The sequence below is a fragment of the Tarenaya hassleriana genome, unplaced genomic scaffold (genome assembly GCF_000463585.1).
Source record: "Tarenaya hassleriana unplaced genomic scaffold, ASM46358v1 Cleome47, whole genome shotgun sequence".
In the NCBI taxonomy this organism is placed as follows: Eukaryota; Viridiplantae; Streptophyta; class Magnoliopsida; order Brassicales; family Cleomaceae; genus Tarenaya; species Tarenaya hassleriana.
This window is the reverse complement of record NW_010967396.1, coordinates 62,934-86,338: the sequence shown is the minus strand read 5'-3', so window position 1 is coordinate 86,338 and position 23,405 is coordinate 62,934. Positions and strand designations below refer to the sequence as shown.

Here is a 23,405-nt window from a genome sequence, read left to right as displayed (position 1 = left end):
ATTTATCGGACAGTAAAATGGTAAATCGTGTTATGTGAGTTAAAAATAAAAAATAAAAAGAGTACACCAGTACATGTTTTTTATTCTCTCAATATTACGTTTTTCTTACGTGGGGTACCGTGTTATGTAAAGTCCGTGATTATTATATTATTGTTTTTTTGTCGGATTGTATAGAGACGCGAAATACACTGAACTGACCTCTACCAATTTAATATTTTAATTAGACGTTAAAAATATTCGAAAGATTGATATGTTTTCGCATCATATAGAACTCAGTATGATTTTATATTTTCTCTTACTTTATTTTCTTTTTTGTTTTGAAAAGATTGATGTCGATTTTAGTTTAAAATTCGATCCGAACCCGTCCAAAAAATAATTGGATTCGGGTTTGAATTTATAGGTCCAAAAAAAAATTAACCTTCCGAATCGGGTTTAAATAGGGTTTCGGAATATAAACGCAATTAAAAAACGAATGTGAAAAAAGAATACAATGCAAAATTATGATGTTAAATGGATCGGTCGAGTTGGGTCGGTCTGATCCGAGTCTTATAGTTAGCGACCTAACTTGTATCAATAACCGAAAGGTAAGAAGCAAAACACAAGTAATCCAAGATATAGTTGAACAAAAAACCGATGAATATAGAGATTATAAAAAAAAATTCCAATACCAAAGTTGCGATTTTATAGGTTGGAAAGAACCATGTATATAAGCATATATATATATTGATATATTCGTCGGTCAATATACAAATCCTACCATTTCAAAAAAAAAAAGAAAAAGATGTATGCTGACACAATTTATCAAAAGAAAAAAAAAAACTTCTAGTAAGGCACATATGCTAGGGGGATGTGATCAAGTTTCTTAATTTGTTTATTAGGACAAAACAGCTGACATATAGGGAAATGTTATAATGGGCCGATAATGGGCCAATATGAAAGCTTTGATGAAGCCCAGCCCAATAATAGAAATTAAAAACATTATTATTTATTTATTTACTTAAATAAGTGAAAAACCGCCACGAGTGAACTGAGGCGGTGCGCCCTTTCGATCTTCGCCTTTGGCTCTTGGGTGTCTTTATAAACACATCGGGAGAAAATAAAATCTCAGTTTTTTCCCATAGAAATCTAATCGGGAAAAAGATTTCTCCGATCGTCTCCGATGGCTTCCTCGGGATCCTCCCCCGACGATTTCCAGTCTCGAGTTGAGAAAATCTTCGGATCTCTCGCCTTCTCTCGCTCTCCGTCGTCGTCGTCCTCTTCCGGGTCTCCTTCGGCGGCGGCGATGTGGTCTCTACCCGACGGAGACGTGGAGAAGCGGGAGTGGACGAGGGATCAAAGCGCTTCGTACGATAGGGGCGAAACTCCATGTGCGTCGTCGTTCGATGAGCTGTTGAAGCAGCAGAGGAGCTCGAAGAATGTTCGGAAGCAGTTCGAGGATGATGCAGATGCAAATGATGGTCATGGCGATGGCCCGGTGCGAGGGGAAGACGATGAATTTGGAGATGAATGGAGTATCAGATCCTCCATTGGCTTAGACCGTACTCTCGATAACGAGGTAATTCGATTCTGTCTTCAAATTCTCGCCTTTTCCGTTTCATTCCAACTCTTTGTTAATGTTTGTTGATGATTGTTTTGTTCCTTCATCTTTTGGGTAAAACTACAATTGACTAGTTTTAGATAATGTTCTTCCTATTTGCATCGAATACAATTCTGGGATATCTTCGCAGTTCTTAGAAAAACCGACAGTGTGGTTTCAATGCATAGGATGATGTTAAATCCGAGGGTTCTTTGTTTTGGATAAGGGGGCATGCCTTCTGTTGAACTGTCTTTCATGGCTTCAGTTTCTGATTATATCTCGTGTGTTCTTATCCTTTCCCTGAAAATTTCTTCAAATGGGTTGAAATTTTGGTTCTTGGTGTAGGAAGAAGAAGATGATTATGACAAAATGGCTTTAGGCAGAGAGAATACTGAGGAACGCCTGTATATGAAGGATCTTACCGATCAGGGATCTTCTCTCGGGTCTCGGGATAGACTTGCTAAATCGTCTGATAAGATTACCAGGGACCCTCGTGCTAACCACGTCGCTGCAAAACTTAGGTTGAAGGAAGACGAAGCCGAGGCTAAAAAATTCAGCTCTTCTCATAAGCATGGCTCGGGAATGGGAGAAAGTCACGGAGAATCACCCGAAGAAGTTACTGCACCTAAACCTATACTCAAAAGGAAGGATACTAGTTCAGAAACAAGGTCAAGCAAACGAGTCAGATTTGATCTTGGCTCGGGAAGTGGTGTTGAAGAAACTACAGAGACGACTGAAGACATCTCTACGAGTCCGTGTTCTGTAGATAACTCTGAATCAGAAGGTGTATCCCATCTGGGTGAAACCCGCAATCAGATTCCGGATTACTTAATGAACCCTTCGAGGTATACATGTTACAGCTTTGATTCATCCGGCAATGAAAATGAGAAGTCCACAACGGAAGAGTACATGGACACGCCCAAGTTCGATGAAGGGGGGAAATCTTCAGAACCGGAATTGTCGGAGTCTCGTTCAGGTGATGATATGAAGAAGGTCACCTTTATTCCGAGGAGAAAGCGGAATGACGTTAGGGAGGAAAATATGCAAGAAACCGAAGATCAGGGTATGCCAACAATGGGAATTGCGGTCGGAGAGGAAGCAGTAGATGGTGGACTCGATGAAACGGAAGACGAGGACCGTGGAACGGGTGAAACGGAGAGGACAAGGCAAGTTCGTCAATATCGTGCCAGGAAAAGTTCGGATTGAGACGGATGCTTGATCGCTACACAGAATTTCAGAAGTCGATCCAGTCTGTTTAAATCAAACAGTCACTCCCCATGTAATGTTTTTCTTTTGCACATTATTACAGTTGCTGGTATGCAAGTTTTCATTACAGTAGGAATCCATCAATGTCTGAAAGATGGCTCAGAAGGGCATTTCTCACCAAAGAATCTTCAGAAGATTATTTCCTCGACATGAATTTATGGATCTCGGCGCCTTGTATTGAGAAATCGAAGCTCGTCCCGAGATGAAACGATCCATTAGAGGATCGAACGTCCCCATCTTCACCACCTTTATCTCCAGAGCTCCATGTCTCTCTACCATCGGACAACAACCTCGGATCGATCTCAGGGAAATGCCGCCTTTTGTTAATCTTCCGAGAAATCGCACTGAAGAGATCATCTACATTGGTTTTCTGCGCATGGATGCTTCAGAGCACTTGGTCTCTCCTCACAAACCTAAACTGAGGCGCATTCACCAAAAGTATATCTCCCAGTCTCATTCTGTACAGACCCATAGAGAGAGAGAGAGAGAGAGTCGCAAATGGACATTTTGTTATAGAAAATTAATATTTTATTTAATGCGTATGTTATAGCTAGGGATATATATTAGAGTAAATTCTATTAGAAAATTTAAACTTGTAAAAATGGTTGAAAACTAATTCTTTAACTATAATGATATACTTTATAAATTTGTAAATAAAAAGTTTAGAAACTTTTTTCATTCATTTTTTAAAATTCTGAAATTTTAATGAGATTTTCCTTATTTTATAATAACATGAGTTTTACATGGGGTTTATGAAAATACCCTCATTTTGTTAAAACTATTTTTTCACATATATTTCTCAGATATGATCATATGGTAGTCATATTGGTTATAAAGTTATTTATAGTGATTTTATCAAGTGGTTAGTGTGATATGTAAATTGTGATTATGGTAATTTGGTGTGATATGTAAATATCTGTGTATATTAATATTCGTGTGACATGGCTTTCCAAGGAGATCAATAATAATAATAATAACATAAAAATTCGTGTTCCATGGAGTTTCTTAGTATTTGCCATGCAAAGCTCCAAATATCTTCGATTTTAATTAACTCATCATTCTTAATTAGGGCAAGCAGATTTAGCTAATATATCTTGGCTAGGAAATTTCAAATAGAACTTCGTCTTTTCTGTAATGAAGATAAAAATATTCCAAAGTTTATTTGCTATTTTGGTGCAACATGGAATATATATAATTAAGAGAAAATGATATTTTCCTACACAAACTGTTTAAAATGTGATTTTTTTCTACCAGTTTTACATGGGGTTTATGAAAATACCCTCATTTTGTTAAAACTATTTTTTCACATATATTTCTCAGATATGATCATATGGTAGTCATATTGGTTATAAAGTTATTTATAGTGATTTTATCAAGTGGTTAGTGTGATATGTAAATTGTGATTATGGTAATTTGGTGTGATATGTAAATATCTGTGTATATTAATATTCGTGTGACATGGCTTTCCAAGGAGATCAATAATAATAATAATAACATAAAAATTCGTGTTCCATGGAGTTTCTTAGTATTTGCCATGCAAAGCTCCAAATATCTTCGATTTTAATTAACTCATCATTCTTAATTAGGGCAAGCAGATTTAGCTAATATATCTTGGCTAGGAAATTTCAAATAGAACTTCGTCTTTTCTGTAATGAAGATAAAAATATTCCAAAGTTTATTTGCTATTTTGGTGCAACATGGAATATATATAATTAAGAGAAAATGATATTTTCCTACACAAACTGTTTAAAATGTGATTTTTTTCTACCCGAATTTTTAATTTGACAAAAAACTACACCAAATTATCAAATGTACCAAATTGATACACGAACTATCCAATTTAACTGCAATTTCCTACACAATCTGAAAACGGCGTTAAATGTCCGTTAACTGATGACGTGGCATGCAACATGGTGTCTGACGTGGCACGCCACATGGAAAATTTTCCCACGTCAGATTTAAAAAAAATACAAAAAAAATCCAAAAAATTGCAAAAAAACAGATTAAAAAAAATCCAAAAAAAATTGAAATAAAATAAAAATAAAATAAAAATAAAAAGCAAAAAAATACACATACATATACATATATATTCATATCTATATACAAATACAAATATAAACATATATACTCCTACATATATACATATATATTTTTTATTATGTATATATATGTATGTATGTATGTATGTATATGTATATATATACATACATACATATATACATGTTATAAGGAAACATATGTATATAAGGAACCCTGTATATTCTTTCCATCTTTATCACCTTCCATGTTTGTCTTCCTCTGCTATACTAGGGTTCCCATTGTCTGTATATATACGATTGCAATACAATGAATCATGATTGAGCCGCATACACACTTATATGGTATCAGAGCACAGAAGGTAAACACCTCGATCCTTTGTCTGCTCTGCCATGTCGACCTCCGCCGACACCACGCCTGCTCAGACACCGGAAGCAGCTGCCGTCTTCAATACCCAGGATCCGCAGAAAACTCTCCTCACGTGCAACATGTCAAGTGTCACGAAACTCACGGCTACCAACTATTTCACATGGAGTGTTCAAGTTCGTGCCTTGCTCGAGGGTCACAACCTCGATGCCTTTTATCTCCGACAATTCTGAAGTTCCGGCTGCAACGGTTACCACTGATGGAGTTGTCAATCCCAATCCTGATTTTCAGCCATGGAAACAACAGGACAGGCTTATTTTCAGCTCACTCCTGGGAGCCTTATCTGTGAATCTACAGCCATTGATTGCCAGATCGAAATCTGCTCGTGATGCCTGGCGCACCCTGGCCAACACTTACGGAAAGGCCTCTCGAGGCCACATCCTCCAGCTCCGAGACCAAATCAAACGATGCTCCAAGGGTACGCAGAGTATTGATGACTATATCAGATTTATTACATCGAAAACCGAAGAGCTTGCTCTGTTAGACAAGCCTATGGATCATGAGGATGTCTTGGATGCTATTCTCGATGGCCTGGCTGAAGAGTTTAAACCTGTTGTTGATCTGGTCTATGCAAGAGACACAGCCATCACCATTGAAGAACTTCACGAAAAGCTTCTAAATCATGAAGCAAAAATTCTGGCAGCAAAAATACCTCAGCCATCTCCCTTCCCAGTGACAGCAAATAATGCTGGGACTCGCCCTCGTCGTTCGGGTCACTCCTATCGACCATCCTCTCAGCACTGGCGCCCTCATTCCCCTGCTTCAGGGAATTCCGGAAACTACAGGGGACGCTGTCAAGCCTGCGGTACTCAAGGCCATAGCGCCAAATATTGTCCCGAGTTTAAACTCATCTCTGCGCCCAAGCTTAGTGACCGTCACTCTGCACCACAGTCTCGTCCACCTCAAAATTGGAATTCTTCAGCTTACACTGCTGCATATTCTCAGTATGACAGCACACCTTGGCTTCTTGACAGTGGAGCTTCGCATCATATTACCTCGGATCTTAATGCGCTAGCGTTGCACAACCCCTACCATGGCCCCGACGACGTGATCATCGGTGATGGTACAGGTTTGACAATTACACATAAGGGTTCTTTAGCTCTCTCTCTGCCAAACCGCTCCCTTTCATTGGATGATGTTTTATGCGTTCCGTCTATACGCAAGAATCTGGTTTCGGTACAAAAACTTTGCAAAACTAACAAGGTTTCGGTCGAATTCTTTCCCGACATGTTTCAGGTGAAGGATCTAAGCACGGGGGCGCTTCTATTGACAGGAAGAACTAAAGACGGCGTTTATGAGTGGCCTTCCTCTTCCTCTTCGTCACACTCTCCCTCAATTTTAGCTTTTTCAAGTCTCAAAACGACCTTGTCCGAATGGCACTCTCGGCTTGGTCATCCGTCTCTATCTATTCTTAAGCATGTAGTGTCTCGTTTTGCTTTACCATTATCTCGGGATTCCATGTCTTCCCATTGTCAGTCTTGTTCTACGAATAAAAGCCATAAACTACCTTTTTCGACTTCCACACTATCTTCTTCCCGACCACTTGAACTCCTTTATTCAGATGTTTGGACTTCTCCTGTTCTTTCGGTTGATGGATTCAAGTATTATGTTTTATTTGTTGATCATTACACTCGCTATTCTTGGCTATATCCTCTCACTCACAAATCCCATGTTCGTGACACATTCACCAAGTTTAAGGCCTTAGTCGAAAATAAATTTCAAACCAAAATCATCACCTTGTATACCGATAACGGGGGTGAGTTTGTTGCCTTAGCCTCTTTTCTTGCTCAACATGGAATCTCCCATTACACCACTCCTCCGCACACACCCGAGCATAATGGTATTGCCGAACGCCGTCATCGACATATTGTCGAAACCGGCTTATCACTTCTCATGCATGCGTCAATGCCCATCACGTATTGGCCCTATGCTCTCACAACCTCCGTTTATCTCATTAATCGCATGCCCACTCCAGTTTTGAACATGTCCTCTCCTTTTGAATCTCTGTTTCAAACACCACCAAACTATGCCAAACTTAAAACCTTTGGGTGTTTGTGCTACCCGTGGCTTCGTCCGTACTCGCACCATAAACTCGATCCCCGGTCTAGTCCCTGCATTTTCATAGGTTACTCTCCCTCTCAAAGTGGGTATCTTTGTTTAGAGCCATCAAATTCTCGAGTTTATGTGTCTAGGCACGTTGTCTTTCATGAATCTGTGTTCCCCTTCGGTTCCGAGTCCAGCCTCCTAAACACACCTCCTCCTGATCATTCGTCTCAACCCCCTGTCGAGTCTTCTGTTCGTCCTCTTATTCCCACACTTGTGCCACGAGTAAACCCGCCTCTGGTTGTGCCACCGTGCTCAGCCTCTTCACCGGACCACATTGCGGATAGAACGATCGCTTCCTCTGTTGGTGACCACACGGGCTCTGCTTCCTCCTCGGAAACTGTCTCAGATCAGATTCCCGCCGCTGTATGTTCGCCACCAGCTCCAGTTGGCACCGAAGCTTCCACAGATCCAAATCCTGCCCCGCCCAATCAACACTCGATGGTCACACGAAGTAAGGCTAATATCTCAAAACCTAACCCACGGTTTGCTCATCTTTGTTCAGTACAGGAAGAAGCCAAGTTACCTAAATCCACCGCTCAAGCTCTGAAGCAAGACTGTTGGAGAGAAGCCATGCAAGCTGAATATGATGCCCTTATTCGAAATCAGACCTGGGAACTTGTCTCCCCCGACACTGCCAACAATCTTGTCGGTTGCCGCTGGGTATTTCGCGTCAAGCACAATCCGGATGGAACCATTGACCGCTACAAGGCTCGCCTTGTGGCGAAGGGGTTTCACCAACGTCCCGGTATCGATTACCACGAAACTTTCAGTCCCGTTGTCAAACCGGCAACGATCAGACTTGTCCTCAGCTTGGCTGTCTCCAATAATTGGCCAATCCGACAATTGGACGTCAATAATGCTTTCCTTCAAGGGAACCTCTCCGAGCATGTATACATGGTCCAACCACCCGGATTTATTGATAAATCGAAACCTCAGCATGTCTGCCGCCTTCACAAGGCGATTTACGGCTTGAAACAAGCACCTCGTGCTTGGTATTCAGCCCTTCGGACTCACTTACTTGCGTGTGGATTCACCAACTCGAAAGCTGATGCCTCTCTCTTCACTCGGCAACAAGGCGCGACACAGCTCATTATTCTGATCTATGTAGACGATCTCATTGTCACAGGCCCCTGTTCCAGCAGCATCTCTGCGTTTGTATCTTCCCTTGCTGGACGTTTCTCGCTTAAAGATCTTGGTCCATTGTCGTTTTTTCTCGGTGTGGAAGCAATTCGGACCTCTGCTGGCCTGTTTCTCTCACAGAGAAAATATATTACTGATCTCCTTCATCGGACTGATATGGACGAAGCAAATCCGGTCTCTACACCCATGGCGTCTGGCTGCAAGCTCACCATTGATTCTGGCACCCCTCTATCTGATGCAACCGAGTTCCGACAGGTATTGGGCTGTCTACAATACCTCTCTCTCACGCGCCCGGATGTCTCTTTTGCAGTCAATAAATTGTCGCAGTTTATGCACAAACCCACTGATCAACACTGGATGGCTATCAAACGACTTCTGCGGTATTTAGTGGGGACTCGAGACACAGGTATTTTTCTGAAAACGCAGAATCCTATCTTTCTCCATGCCTACAGTGACGCTGATTGGGCTGGTGATAAGTCTGACTTCAAATCGACGGGCGCATATATTGTTTATCTCGGAAGCCACCCTGTATCTTGGTCTTCAAAGAAGCAACGTACCATTTCCAGATCATCCACGGAAGCCGAATACCGCTCGGTTGCAAACACATCTGCAGAACTTCAGTGGCTGCGCAATCTTCTGTCTGAGCTCGCCGTGCCTGTCCACCAACCCCCTGTTATCTTCTGCGATAATCTAGGCGCAACCTACCTGAGTGCAAACCCGGTATTCCACTCACGCATGAAGCATCTTGCTCTAGATTATCTGTTTGTTCGTGACCAGATCGACAAGGGCATTCTCCGTGTCACACATGTCAGCGCCAAGGATCAGTTAGCTGATATTCTCACTAAGCCATTGCCAAGAGCATCATTCACCGAGCTGTGTGTCAAGATCGGTCTCACTGACAGTGCTCCGTCTTGAGGGGGCGTATAAGGAAACATATGTATATAAGGAACCCTGTATATTCTTTCCATCTTTATCACCTTCCATGTTTTTCTTCCTCTGCTATACTAGGGTTCCCATTGTCTGTATATATACGATTGCAATACAATGAATCATGATTGAGCCGCATACACACTTATACATGTATTTATATATATGTATTTGTATATATATAAATATACTTGTATGTATGTATATATATTGGTATAAATGCATGTATATATGTGTATATTTTTTATTTGATATATATAGACATATATATACATAGGAGTATTTATGTTTATATTTGTATTTGTATGTGGATATGAATATATATGTATTTTTTATTTTGTATGTATGTATATATATGCATATGTATATATACATGTATATATATATGTATATATGTATTTATATATGTGTATGTGTATATATATAAATATATTTGTTTGTATGTATATGTATATATATATTTATATAGATGTTAGTATATATGTGTATATATGTTTTAATTTGTATATATATATTTTATATAGGAGTATTTATATTTATATTTGTATTTGTATATAGATATGAATATATGTGTAGGAGTATATATATATTTTTTAAATAGGAGTATATATATTTTTATATAGGAGTATATCTATATTTTTTAAATTTTTTTCGATTTTTTCGGATTTTTTTTTTAAAAATCTGACGTGGCATGCTGACATGGCAAAATTTTTCATGTGGCGTGCCATGTCAGACGCCACGTGGTGTGTCACGTCATTAGTTAACATACATTTAACACTCAATTCGGATTGTGTAGGAAATTGCAGTTAAATTGGGTAGTTCGTGTATGAATTTGGCACATTTGATAATATGATGTAGTTTTTTGTCAAATTAAAAGTTCGTGTAGGAAAAAATCACATTTTAAACAATTGGGAAATGTCATTTTCTCTATAATTAATGTAATGTAACCTTAGCAGGATTTACTAACTAAACGTAATTTTCAAGATAAATTTATTTTCTAGTGTTATTTTTTTAGCTGCACTATTTTTTTTGGTATAAAGCTGCACTATTTTTATGTGTTGTTTGTCATACAACCAATATACATACGGTTAATTCATTTTCCAAGATTATTATAATGAAAGAGGCAAGTCTTTGTAGTTTTTAGAGATGTTAATTTGTAGCTGAAATCTTAAAATCTAATTGCATATAAATTGTATAATAATTTATTTGCTGCTTCCAAAATCTATGTCGTATAATATTTGTGACCCAAATGTATACATGGCTTTTGCATATGCAAGATATAATAATTGTATAGACTTTCGTTCCACATGTACGTATATGACGGGGTTCAAAGAGCATATTCGATGTAGAGTTTGGTTGTTACAAAAAAAATTCTCTGTGATTCACATTATATTTTAAATTTCTAAGAGAAAACATGCAAATTGCAAAAAACATTTAACGTAGAGTTTCTCGAAAAGTTCTCTGCCTTTTCCTCTTGCTTTCGCCGAATCTCTAGTCATTTTCTTGCCACATAAATAAGCAAGATTCCCTCAATAATCTTCGATTTTAATTTTAGAGACTGTAATCGAACATGAGTTCAAGCTTTGATCTCGGCGACAAAGAAGCCGGCACCAAGGCTCTTGAAGATTTAACGAAGAATGTGAAGCAAACACAAGACAACGTATTACAAGACATCCTCAATTGTAATGTGAACACTGAGTACCTTCGAGGTTTCCTCAAGGGTCGAACCGATAAGGATCTGTTCAAGGAGAACGTTCCGGTGGTGAACTACGAGGACGTCCGGCCTTATATCGACCGTGTCGCCAATGGAGAGCCCTCTGAGATCATTTCAAACCGACCCATTACAGGTTTCTTGCTAAGGTATCAGGAAATTACCAATCTTGGTTACTTGCAAACCAAGTTACCATCGTAACTTATCCACCGATAGTCTTTGTTCTTTTATGTTCCGAGTCTTAGTTCGATGTCTCTATCTGAACAAGAAGTTTGCACTGTTGCTTGTAGTTCCGGGACTTCAGGAGGAGCACAAAAGATGATGCCGTGTAATAACAAGTACTTGGACAACTTGACGTTCATATACGATCTGCGTATGCTCGTTATAAGCAAGTCAGTATTAATTAAATTTTTTAAACTGACCATGAAGATCGGAATGAGACGGTGGAGTTCGCCTTGGACAAAAATCTCAAACAACCATCATCAACAGGATCTGCATGTTTCATCGACGTTCTTGGGCCTTCGGCAGAAAAGACTCTGATATATATATATATATAAACATATTTGACAATAGCTATTGGCTGATTTATAGGCATGTTGATGGTGTGGAGCATGGAAAAGGGATGATGTTTTTATTCACTAAGCCAGAACTCGTCACTCCTTCTGGTTTGCCAGCTAGGGCAGCGACCAGCAGCTACTTCAAGAGCGATTACTTCAAGAACCGGCCGTCGAATTGGTACTATTCTTACACAAGTCCTGACGAAGTCATCTTGTGTCCGGACAACAGGCAGAGTCTATACTGTCATTTGCTTTGTGGGCTCGTCCAAAGAAACCATGTCGTGAGGGTTGGCTCCATCTTTGCTTCAGTTCTGGTCAGAGCAATCAAGTTTCTCGAAGATTTCTGGATGGAATTGTGTTCGGGCATCCGATCAGGTCATGTCAGCGACTGGATCACTGACCTAGACTGCAAGAATTCCATCTACCGTATCCTCGACGGCCCTCGTCCTGAATTGGCGGATACGATAGAGCAAGAGTGCAACCAAAAGTCATGGGAAGGTATAATCACTAGACTCTGGCCAAAAACCAAATACATCGAAACCGTTGTTACAGGTTCAATGGCTCAGTATATTCCAGCACTACAATTCTACGGCAATGACCTGCCTCTTATCTCAACGATTTACGGTTCTTCGGAAACTACGTTCGGGATAAACCTCGATCCTCTCTGCAAACCTCGAGACGTATCTTACACATTCATGCCCAACATGTCATACTTCGAGTTTATCCCCGTGGACAGCAAGGAAGATAAGATCGTCGACCTTAAGGACGTGAAACTCGGGTGCTACTATGAACCCGTGGTCACGAATTTTTCCGGTGAGAGATTTACACATTCCCCTTTTCTTTTGCCACACGATTCAATCTTCAAAATGTTGTTCATTCATTGTTATTCTCTATAGGTTTATACAGAACGCGAGTCGGAGATATCCTTCTTGTGACCGGTTTCCACAACAACGCACCTCAATTCAAATTTGTAAGAAGAGAAAATGTAGTTTTAAGCATCGATATGGAGAAAACGAACGAAGAAAATCTCTTCAAGGCGATGAATAAGACGAAGCCTTTACTCGAATCTTCGGGTCTAATGCTTATAGACTTCACCAGCTACGCCCAAACATCGACTATTTCGGGTCACTATGTTCTTTACTGGGAACTCGTGGGTAAAGGCAAAGAGGGTAACCCTCCGATCAATCCCAAAGTACTGGAGGAGTGTTGTTTCGCAGTGGAGGAGTCGCTTGACGATGTGTACAAGAGATGTCGGAGTAAGGACAGATCAATCGGAGTTCTTGAGATAAGAGTTGTCCAAAACGGCGCATTCGATTCTCTCATGGATTTCTTCATCTCGCAAGGTGCTTCCATTGGCCAGTACAAGATGTCGAGATGTCTAAAATCTGCAAAGGCTTTGGACATAATGGAGAAGAGTGTCACGTCGAGATTCTTTAGCAAATAGTTACCATTCAAATAGTTACCATTACAGTGTAAGATATAACCAAGATTTTTTTTTATGTATTCTATCGCTTTCTCTATATATATACGTTGTATAATACAGTGATATATTAAGGGTATATTTGTAATCATATTTCTAGCGTTTATACACATGTAACTATATATATATATAGCCTACAAATATGTAAAACCGGCTTAGATACCTCCTCTTCCTAGGCCACCACCGATCCCATTTCTATCTCGTCTAAGAAAACAAAACGAAGATAGTCAATTCGCGAAGTTCGTTGAGATGCTGAAAAAACTCGAGGTAACTATGTCATTCACCGATGCTATTTTGCAGATTCCCTCGTATACGAAGTATCTGAAGGACATCCTGACCAAGAAGAGATTCGTTGAGAAAAAAACCGTTGCTCTTACTGCCGAATGCAGTGCTTTGATCCAACACGAGCTTCCGTTTAAGCGGTCCGATCCAGGTAGCTTCTCAATCCCTTGTAAATTGGGTAATGTTTCCATCGATCGTGCACTTTGTGATTTAGGGGTCGACGTCAGTCTTCTTCCATTATCGATCTTCAAGAAGCTGAACGTGGGTGAGCTAAAACCCACTAGAATGACTCTTCAACTTGCCGATCGTTCCGTTAAATACCCTGCTGGGATAGTTGAGGATGTGTCATTGAAAGTTGGGAACTTCTATATCCCGGTTGACTTCGTTGTCCTCGACATGGACAAAGACTCTAAGGTACCTATTATTCTTGGTCGTCATTCCTTAACATTGCAGATGTCGTTATCCATGTTAGAGCAGGTAAACTGACCATGAAGATCGGAATGAGACGGTGGAGTTCGCCTTGGACAAAAATCTCAAACAACCATCATCAACAGGATCTGCATGTTTCATCGACGTTCTTGGGCCTTCGGCAGAAAAGACTCTGAAGCACGGAAACAACTTTGTTGATCCAGCATACGCAGTTGACCCGGTCGTGTCATCTCCGCTACACGATCATGTCTTATCCCTTAACCAGAATTGAGCGGTACACGCAGTTGACCCGACCGTGTCATCCTCGCCACACGATCGTCTCATCCTTGATCCAGAAACGAAAGATACACCAAGTTGACCCGATCGTGTCTACTGCGCAACACGATCGTGTCCCATCATTGATCCGGAGTTCAAAGTTACAGATGACTCACCCGATCGGGTCTCCCATTTCCACACGATCGTGTGTCAGGACCTTAATCAGCCACATGACTCGTTTTCAACTCACATGAGCATTCACGACCCCTCTCACTCAGTTAAACAGGTGACTACCTTATCAGACCATTATGCTCCTATATTCATGATCCAGGTTGGCGAAAGATCGATAATCTTCGCCTCTTAGACCCGTATGGTAGTTGAGAAGGTTCGATCAAGCTAACGACCTTAAACAAGCGCTCCCGGGAGGCAACCCGAGTTTGTAGGTTAGTTTTTCTTTTCTTTCTCTTTCTTTTTGCATCGGATATTGGTTTGTGTCTCTTATCATCAGGTTGAGTTCTAATGAGGAGCTATTGAGGAGGCAAGGAAGCTAGCTATGCGATAGACGTAGACAGACTTAAGTGCGAGTGAACGAACATCGCGAGCTAAGTATTCTTTTCCATTTTTGATTTGCTTCTCTTTTGACTCATATTTTTGGTTACCTCTACTAGACGAGAATTGACACTGAGGACGGTGTCCAGTTCAAGTTTGGGGGAGGATTCGTCTAACGCCAAACCATATCCATATAGAGTAGTGTTGCATGCATTTTTCCCTTTTATTTTCACTTTTTAGTTGCATGTGCATATATGATGCATTAAGATCATATATTTTGTTGTTAGGATTGTGCATTCTCATATAGTGTTTAGGACATATAAGATCACGTGCATAAAACCGTTTAGAGCATTGATATGATGATCTATGTCATGAGAGAGTAGAAACGTCCTGAAAACATTGTGATCCGTTGAACGTGGTTAAATTTTGTTGAATTGATTTCTTGACCGTTATGATTGTCTAGAATGGCTTGTGGGGTAGAAATCGTTGGTTGGAACCCGTGGGACCGATGTTTTCTAGCCAAGTAGAAAAGTTTCTATAAGAACCTTTCCCATGTTTGTTGAAATCGGTAAAGTTTGTTATCAAATGCATTTTTATTTCTTCATGTGCAGAAAAAGATAGTGAGCATCTCGACACTCCGATGTCATTATCTCGTCAATGAAAATCGTTCGAGGACATGAGTGCATCGATTTGATGGTTTGGGTCTAAGTTGTGGGTCGGGTTATCCAATAAACAAAATCGAAAACAAAATTGATTAGGAACCCTTCAACTTCAACGTCCTAGGAACCCGAGATGCTATCAAAAGAAAAAAAGAGAGAAAGTCTAGCTAGATGAGAAACAAAAAGAGGAGAGAAAGAGAAAAAGAATGAATGTCGAAAGCGTAGACTATATACGATTAGGTAGAATGGTGTAATAGGTTCGAGAAACATGTTTGGTAGATGATTGAAGTTCTTGGATTGGTTCTAGATAGTGGTATAGATCTCATGGCTAGGAAAGATTATCCTTTAGAGAGGGAGATCATACTAGACAAACTTGATCATTGTTCACGGTGATCTAGGTCGGATAGAGGTTTCGCTCTCGATTATCATTTTGAGTTATGTCATTGTCTCGCCCTCCTTTTTCAAACCATTTTTCACGGAGAATTTGCTCGAGGAAGAGCAAAGGTTTAAGTATGGGGGTGTTTGATAACACGTATTTCGAGTGATGTTTTGATATAAGATGCCTGCGTATTTCACTCGGTTTTACATATTTGTAGGCATTCTAGAGCACATTTGGCTTCGATAATGCATGGTTGTGTTCTTTGGTGTTTAAACAGGTTTTCACGCATAAAAAGAGCAAAAGGAGTGGAAAACATGGGTTACGGAACATCACAGACGAAACGGGAACATTTGGAGTGCCTCCAGGGAAAACGTGAAGCTCAGAAAACATCAGATCTTGCAAGTCCAATAACTTTTACTGTACAAGTCCAAATCATTCATTCTCTACATTATTGGAAAGTTCTCTTCGATATCTACGTATAGACATCCAAGATCACTAAAATCCGATGTCGGAGCAGGAAGTTATGAGCAAATTCGTGAAGCCCGTCAAAACTGCGATGTGACACGATCGTGTCACTTGTGTAGACACGATCGGGTCACTTCAAATCCGAAATTTTCCAAATTTTCCCAAAAGAAAGAGGAGATAATTAGGGTTAGCCCCCAAGGTGGAAAACATTCATACTTTTGACAGAAAAACACCCTAGAGCACACAAAAGAGTGAGATTATCAAGAGGCAAGAGATCGGAGTAGAAGACGAAGATTACGAAGTCGAGAAATCGACTAAGCATTCTTCTTTTCTTCTATTTTACGATGTTTTGTATTATTGATATGAACCCTGACGTCTCGATGTTTAGCGAGTAGTTCCATAGCTGTAAGTTAGGGATTTGCTATGTAAAGAACTTTGGTTTTTAATTCTAGACTTTGTGGATTTGTTTATTCTATTGAGTTTATTGAATTGTTCTCAATGCGTTTGATCTTGTTGGTCGCTTGATTGAATGAACTTAGGGTTTTAATTCACATAGACATATGAGATTATAACGTGAAAATAATTCAATAAATAGAACATGTATCACATCAGGAGATGGGTATTTGTCTAGGAATCATGATAGCGTTCGTTCATGCATCCAGAGTTTTAGACTATCGAATCGGGAGATTGGTAGGATTAAACTTGGATAGTGAGATTATACTTGGAAGAGTTGTTCTCTATTTTAGAGATTGAATTCCCTGAACTAGATAGATAAACCACTAAGTTTGTATCTTTTGAAAGATCCTTGCATGTGAAGCAATCCCGAAGCCTATAGTGTTCATCATTCATAGTTTATAGTCGTTTTATCGTTTGTTTCACCACATTCTCACTTTCACCTTATTCTCTTTCACATTCAGACTTAGATTTGGACTCAATTCTTTTATCTATTTTTGTCCTTATGTTCGACCCTAACTGCTACAACTGAACCTACACTTGCGGTATTTGTTGGATCTAGGATTTTATTACTTGACCAAATTTATACACCTAGATTTGCGACATGAGCAAGCAAGATAAGATCGTTGACCTTAAGGACGTGAATCTCGGTTGCTACTATGAACCCATGGTCACGAATTTTTCCGGTGAGAGATTTAAACATTCCCCTTTTCTTTTGCCACACGATTCAACCTTAAAAACGTTGTCAATTGTTATTCTCTATAGGTTTATACAGAATGCGAGTCAGAGATATCCTTCTTGTGACCGGTTTCCACAACAACGCACCGCAATTAATTCAAATTCGTACGAAGAGAACATGTAGTTTTAAGCATCGATATGGAGAAAACGAACGAAGAAGATCTCTTCAAGGCGGTGAATAAGACGAAGCCTTTACTGGAATCTTCGGGTCTGATGCTTATAGACTTCATCAGCTACGCCCAAACATCGACTATTCCGGGTCACTATGTTCTTTACTGGGAACTCGTAAGTAAAGGCAAAGAGGGTAACCCTCTGATCGATCCCAAAGTACTGGAGGAGTGTTGTTTCGCAGTGGAGTCGCTTGACGATGTGTACAAGAGATGTCGGAGTAAGGACAGATCAATCGGAGCTCTTGAGATAAGAGTTGTCCTAAACAGTACGTTCGATTCTCTCATGGATTTCTTCGTCTCGCAAGGTGCTTCAATTGGTCAATACAAGACACCGAGATACATAAAATCTGCAAGGTTTTGGACATAATGGAGAAGAGTGTCATGTCGAGATTCTTTAGCAAATAGTTACCATTACAGTGTAAGATATAATCTATCGTTTTCTCTATATATATACGTTGTATAATACAGTGATATATTAAGGGTATATTTGTAATAATATCTCTAGCGTTTATACACATGTAACTATATATATATATGATTATATGAATTTCGTTTACGTGTCACATGCACTTCTTGTGGTTATATTAATTAGCATGTGAGTTGGGTCTAATAAAACTATGATAACGCCCAAATAAAAGGATCATTTTGTAATTTGATATTAATATTACAATAAGCTTACAATTATAATCAAACGAATTCTTCGGAATCTTGGCAGGTAAAAAGTATCTGATTCAAGTCTGTCTTGTTAGGTCTACACATAACATGCTCACATAGTTACCATTTTAAATTTCTACCAAAAAAATATATTATGCAAATTGAGGATTAGTTATACATAATACTTGTTAAACGTCACCAAAATAATATAAAATTTTGAGGAAAAAACCCCGAACCAGTGAAAATCTGTGATATTCAATTTAAAACGTGCTCAAATTATTGACACGCGCATAATTAAAAAATATTTTTCTATAAAAAAAAGTTATCTTTAAAATATTGAGATGTAATTTATATATCAAAATGATCCACGTACAAAAGCTGATCTAGGATCTAGAGTAGATGTAATCAGATCAATAATGTTATAAAAAAATAAAATAAAAAAAGACTTTGAGTAAGGTGCAAGAGTTTTTCTGCACACGTGTCCAAGTTTGAATTTGATTTTGATATTCCTTAATAATGTATGTATATTTATATTAGTATATACATGATTGAATTTGAAATACTTTGGCTCATTCATATTGTTTTTGTATTTACAGATGGCTAGTTCAAATTTGGAATTATTTGAGGTTACAGAAACAGGAGCTGAAACAGGAGCTGAAACCGTTGGAGATAAGAGAAAAGAACCTCCTAAATCAAAAAGGGTAGTTCCGGCAAGATCGGAGGTATGGACTCATTTTACTAAACTCACGGAATGTTCTTGTAACTACTGTGGCGTTATATTGAATGGGTCTTCAGCAACGGGTACAAGTAGTTTGAGAAGCCACATTGTGAATACCTGCAAAGCGTATAAGAGTTATCTTGAAAGTGGAGCTCAGAAAACTTTAAAGAATGATGAGTCTAAAACAGGGGATTCAAAACTTATTGCCGTCGGCTTTAGCCAAGAGGCATGTAAAAGAGGGCTCTTTGAGATGATTATAACGGATGAATTGCCTCTTGCAATTGTTGAAGGTAGAGGATTTAAGAAGTTCTGTAATATTATATGTTCCTGCCATTTGTGATTCCTTCGAGAAGAACGATAACTAGAGATGTTTATCAGTTTTTCTTGATTGAAAAAGCTGCTTTGAAGAGCATATTGAGTGAGAATAAGCAGAGAGTTTCTTTCACGACGAATATTTGGACTTCCATTACAACAATGAGTTACATGGTTATCACCCCCACTTTATCGACAGAACGTGGTGTTTGCATATAAAAATTCTTAGGTTCAGGCCTATTTCAGATCACAAAGGAGAGACAATTGCTAGAGAGTTTATGAAATGTTTGATGGATTGAGGCATTGAGAAAGTGTTTGCTATCACTGTTGATAGTGTTAGTGCAAACGACAGTGCTATGAGGCTCTTAAAAACTAGATTGGGTGCTTGGGATAAAGATACTCTTGTATTGAAGGGTGAGTTCATGCATATGCGTTGTGGAGCACATATTCTCAATCTGATTGTTAAAGAGGGGTTATCATATATATATGTGATAGTGTGAGCAATATTCGTAACGCTGTTAGATATTGAGATCATCCGATACAAGGTTGCAGGCTTTCAAAAGTCGAGTTGGGGGTGGTAACTTTAGCAGAGAAAGTTTAGTTTTGGATTGTGGGACACGTTGGAACTCGACTTTTCTAATGTTGTCTGCTGTTTTGAAGTACAAGGAAACATTTAAGCGTATGGAAAGAGAAGACAAACTTTATGAGGATTATTTTGGTGATGAGTATGAATTTAGGATCGGGAAGAAAAGAGTTGGTCCTCCTTCAGAATATGATTGGTAAAATGCTCGTCGATTTGTACGATTCTTGAAGACATTTTCTGAATCGACTTTGACATTTTCAGCTTCTACAAAGGTGACTTCTAGTAGTTGTTACAATGAGATCATAAAGGTTGAATCGGTTCTATCATCATTGGTTAACAATCCCGATCATGAAATGAGCAAGATGGCGAAGAAGATGAAGAATAAGTATGACAAGTATTGGGAGGGAACTGAAAAAATCAATAAGTTATTGATTATTGCATCTGTGTTTGATCCAAGGAGTAAGATGAGTTTTATATCTCATTGTTTTGACAAGCTTTATGGTAAAAATAGCATTAAAGGTGGTGAAATGAGGAGGGGCATCACTGAAGTGATGCGTAGTTTGTTTGGCTCGTATTATGAATGGTACAACCACAAAGTACTACATGGAGAAGGGAGTGGAAGTAGAAATAGAATGGTTGGTAATACAGATTCGTGCGAATTGTCAATGGGTGCCAATGATTTTGATATTGACATTGGTTTCATACAAGATGATGATCTGTTTGCTTCATTCAGTCAAATGATGGCGGACAAAGGGGTTATTGAGGAATCACCGAATGAGTTGGATATCTATTTGATGGAAAAAGTTGAAGTGATCAAACCTAACAATTTAGGTCTGAAATTTGATATTTTGTCATGTTATCAGAAATGGCGAGAGATATATTGGCATTTCCGATTTCTATCATTTCATCTGAATCAACATTTAGTACCGGAGGTCGCATTCTAGACCAATGTCGGAGTTGTTTAACTCCCGATATGGTTGAGTCATTGATCCTTATGCAAAATTGGTTGCAATATCCTATTTGTTCCGATGAAAATCGTAACTTTGGTGATGTGATCGCAGAGAACGATTTTATGTATGTATTGGTCGAAGGTATTTCTCATTATTTTTACTTTGTTTGTTAAATGTAATGTAAAGCTTTAATTTAATGACATATAGATTTTTTTTGTTTGCAAAAGAATTCCAAAACACATCGGGACAAAGTGATTTATCTGTATAAGAAGATGAAGACGAATCATGGTAATTCTTTTTATCTCGATTATAATTTTATATTACATTGTATTTATTAATACTTACTTACTTATTGTTTTATTATTTTTAAGGTTTGCAAAATGGAGATGCGATTACGAGAAGATTTAGACGTGGAGCCTTTTGAATTTGCTTTTGTATTGACAATACGGACACAACAATATTTTTGTTTAATTTGCCGTTTTATTTTGTCACGATGATGAAAGACTATGTTGAGATGATTTTTTTATTGAGATGATTTTTTTATTATTATGTTTTGTTTAACCGAACCGAACCGAACCGAAATCTTTATTTGGTTATAATTTGGTTATAGTTTTAAATAGACAAAACCGAACCGAATCGAACCGAACCGAATAAACTTAATTAACCGTTTGGTTATGCGTTTTCATAATCCGAAATAACCAAACCCGAAATAACCGTAATCGATTAACCCGAAACCGACCGTTCGCCCATTCCTAGCAAGAAGTGATGTAGGATAGTGTTATAAAATTTTGTTATAATATAATAAATTTTATCTTTAATGAAAAACTGATAATAATTGTATATCAATTTTTTCTGTATTAAAGAAATTTATATCAAATTTTTTAATAATGTTATAAAATTTTGTGCATTAGTGGGTGATATATGAAAATAAATAACAGTAACGATATTAAGAATAATGCATATAGATAAAAAAAAGAAAGAAAAAAGAAAATAAATGATTAATAAAATGATTAATAAAAAAAATAAATCGTGGATGGTGTCTTCACCTAATAATATACAATTTTGAGGGGAGAAACCCGTGAAGATTTGTCATATTCAATTTAAAACGTGCTCGAATTAGCTGTTACACACACATAATTAAAAAAAAATATTTTTTTATAAAAAGTTAATCCTAAAAAAAAACGTCAAACTTGTTAATCATATAAAATCTTAAACTTGCAATCTCTCACAAAAAACTCTGAATTTGATAAAATCTTTCACAAAAATTACAAATTTACCATTTTTTCCGTATAAATCCTTTGACTTGTTTGACTAAAACTTTTGCTAACGTGGCACCACGTATTCTGATATAACGCTGACGAAATTGACACGTCATTGCACATTGTCATTTAAAAATTAAAATATAAATTTCTAATTTTTGGTCAAATATATATACATATACATATATATTTGTATATATATTAAATTTGTAATTTAAAATTTTAAATATACAAATATATATACATATACCTATATACATACATACATATATTGTTTTGTCAAATATATATATATATATATATATATATATATTTGTATATATCTTAAGTTTGTAATTTAAAATTTTAAATATACAAATATTTTAATCAAATATATAAATTTTAAATATATATAGATTTATATATATAAATATATTTGTATATATATTTTTTTATCAAATATTTTAATTTTTAAAATGATGACGTTAACGTGGCAACTCAATCAGTGCCATGTCAGCAATACGTGGTGCCACGTTAACAAAATTTTTGGTCGAATAAATCAAAGATTTTATATAAAAGAAAATTCTAAGTTTGTAATTTTTATGGAAGTTTTTATCAAATTCAGGGTTGGAGATTGCAAGTTTATAGTTTTATATAAAATATTTTAATAAGTTTGAGGTTTTTTGTTGGATTAACCAAAGAAAGACGGTAAGGTGCAAGACTGCGAGTGATATGTGACAGTGACTTAAATCAAAATTAATACAAATACAATTTCGAGGGAATTTCTTGTTACCACCTTGAAAATTTCCTAATGATTTTGTGGTGTCCATTTGACTAAAATTGCATTATAGAAAAAATATATCCCCATCCTCTTAACACAAAAGTTTCCAAGAAATTACATATGCAACTTCTTCTTTTTCTTTATGAAAATAAAAATATTTCAATTTGAAACACCTTTTTTTTTAGTACAAAAGCGAATATTATAACAACAATAACAATAATATAATATAACCATAATTTATCATAAAATTGAAATTCCGTAAGCAATTCATTTTTTAGCGTAATTTGATAATGCATATACATATACACATATATATACCTTTGATTATATAATTGCTAATTTATTAATTTATGAAGCAAGCTAATGCAAGTCGTCTTATTATATATGTGGTCATTTCGAAGTTGGAAGCCACTGCCAAAGGTCCCCACAATAGCAATCACTTTAAAAATATTGTAACTTGGAGTCAATTATTTTAAGTTGGACCATTTTTTCCTTAGCTAAGTCACGGAATTAAGATTAAATTAAATAAAATAGGTGGTTAGATAGTCACGTAATTCTTTCCCT

The 23,405-nt window shown here is 37.6% G+C and overlaps 2 protein-coding genes across 2 annotated transcripts; both read left to right on the top strand.

Moving 5' to 3' along the window:
* The first annotated feature begins 1,042 nt into the window (after window positions 1-1,042).
* LOC104825464 lies at window positions 1,043-2,992 on the top strand. The gene is made up of 2 exons (XM_010557789.1): window positions 1,043-1,555; window positions 1,922-2,992. The coding sequence occupies exons 1-2, from the start codon at window positions 1,160-1,162 to the stop codon at window positions 2,780-2,782; spliced, it is 1,257 nt and encodes a 418-aa protein (XP_010556091.1). The 5' UTR covers window positions 1,043-1,159; the 3' UTR covers window positions 2,783-2,992.
* An 8,056-nt stretch (window positions 2,993-11,048) lies between these two features.
* On the top strand, window positions 11,049-13,190 carry LOC104825463 (4-substituted benzoates-glutamate ligase GH3.12-like). The gene is made up of 4 exons (XM_010557786.1): window positions 11,049-11,338; window positions 11,480-11,581; window positions 11,781-12,559; window positions 12,643-13,190. Exons 1-4 carry the CDS (start codon window positions 11,049-11,051, stop codon window positions 13,188-13,190), a joined length of 1,719 nt encoding a protein of 572 aa, XP_010556088.1.
* The last annotated feature ends 10,215 nt before the right edge of the window (window positions 13,191-23,405 follow it).

Bases quoted from the DNA above. Each gene is read 5' to 3' on its own strand.
- LOC104825464 (XM_010557789.1), top strand. From the start codon at position 1,160: ATGGCTTCCTCGGGATCCTCCCCCGACGATTTCCAGTCTCGAGTTGAG. The intron at 1,556-1,921 runs GTAATTCGATTC...TTCTTGGTGTAG, and splicing joins ACCGTACTCTCGATAACGAG to GAAGAAGAAGATGATTATGA.
- LOC104825463 (XM_010557786.1), top strand. From the start codon at position 11,049: ATGAGTTCAAGCTTTGATCTCGGCGACAAAGAAGCCGGCACCAAGGCT. The intron at 11,339-11,479 runs GTATCAGGAAAT...TGTTGCTTGTAG, and splicing joins ATTACAGGTTTCTTGCTAAG to TTCCGGGACTTCAGGAGGAG. The intron at 11,582-11,780 runs GTCAGTATTAAT...GCTGATTTATAG, and splicing joins CGTATGCTCGTTATAAGCAA to GCATGTTGATGGTGTGGAGC.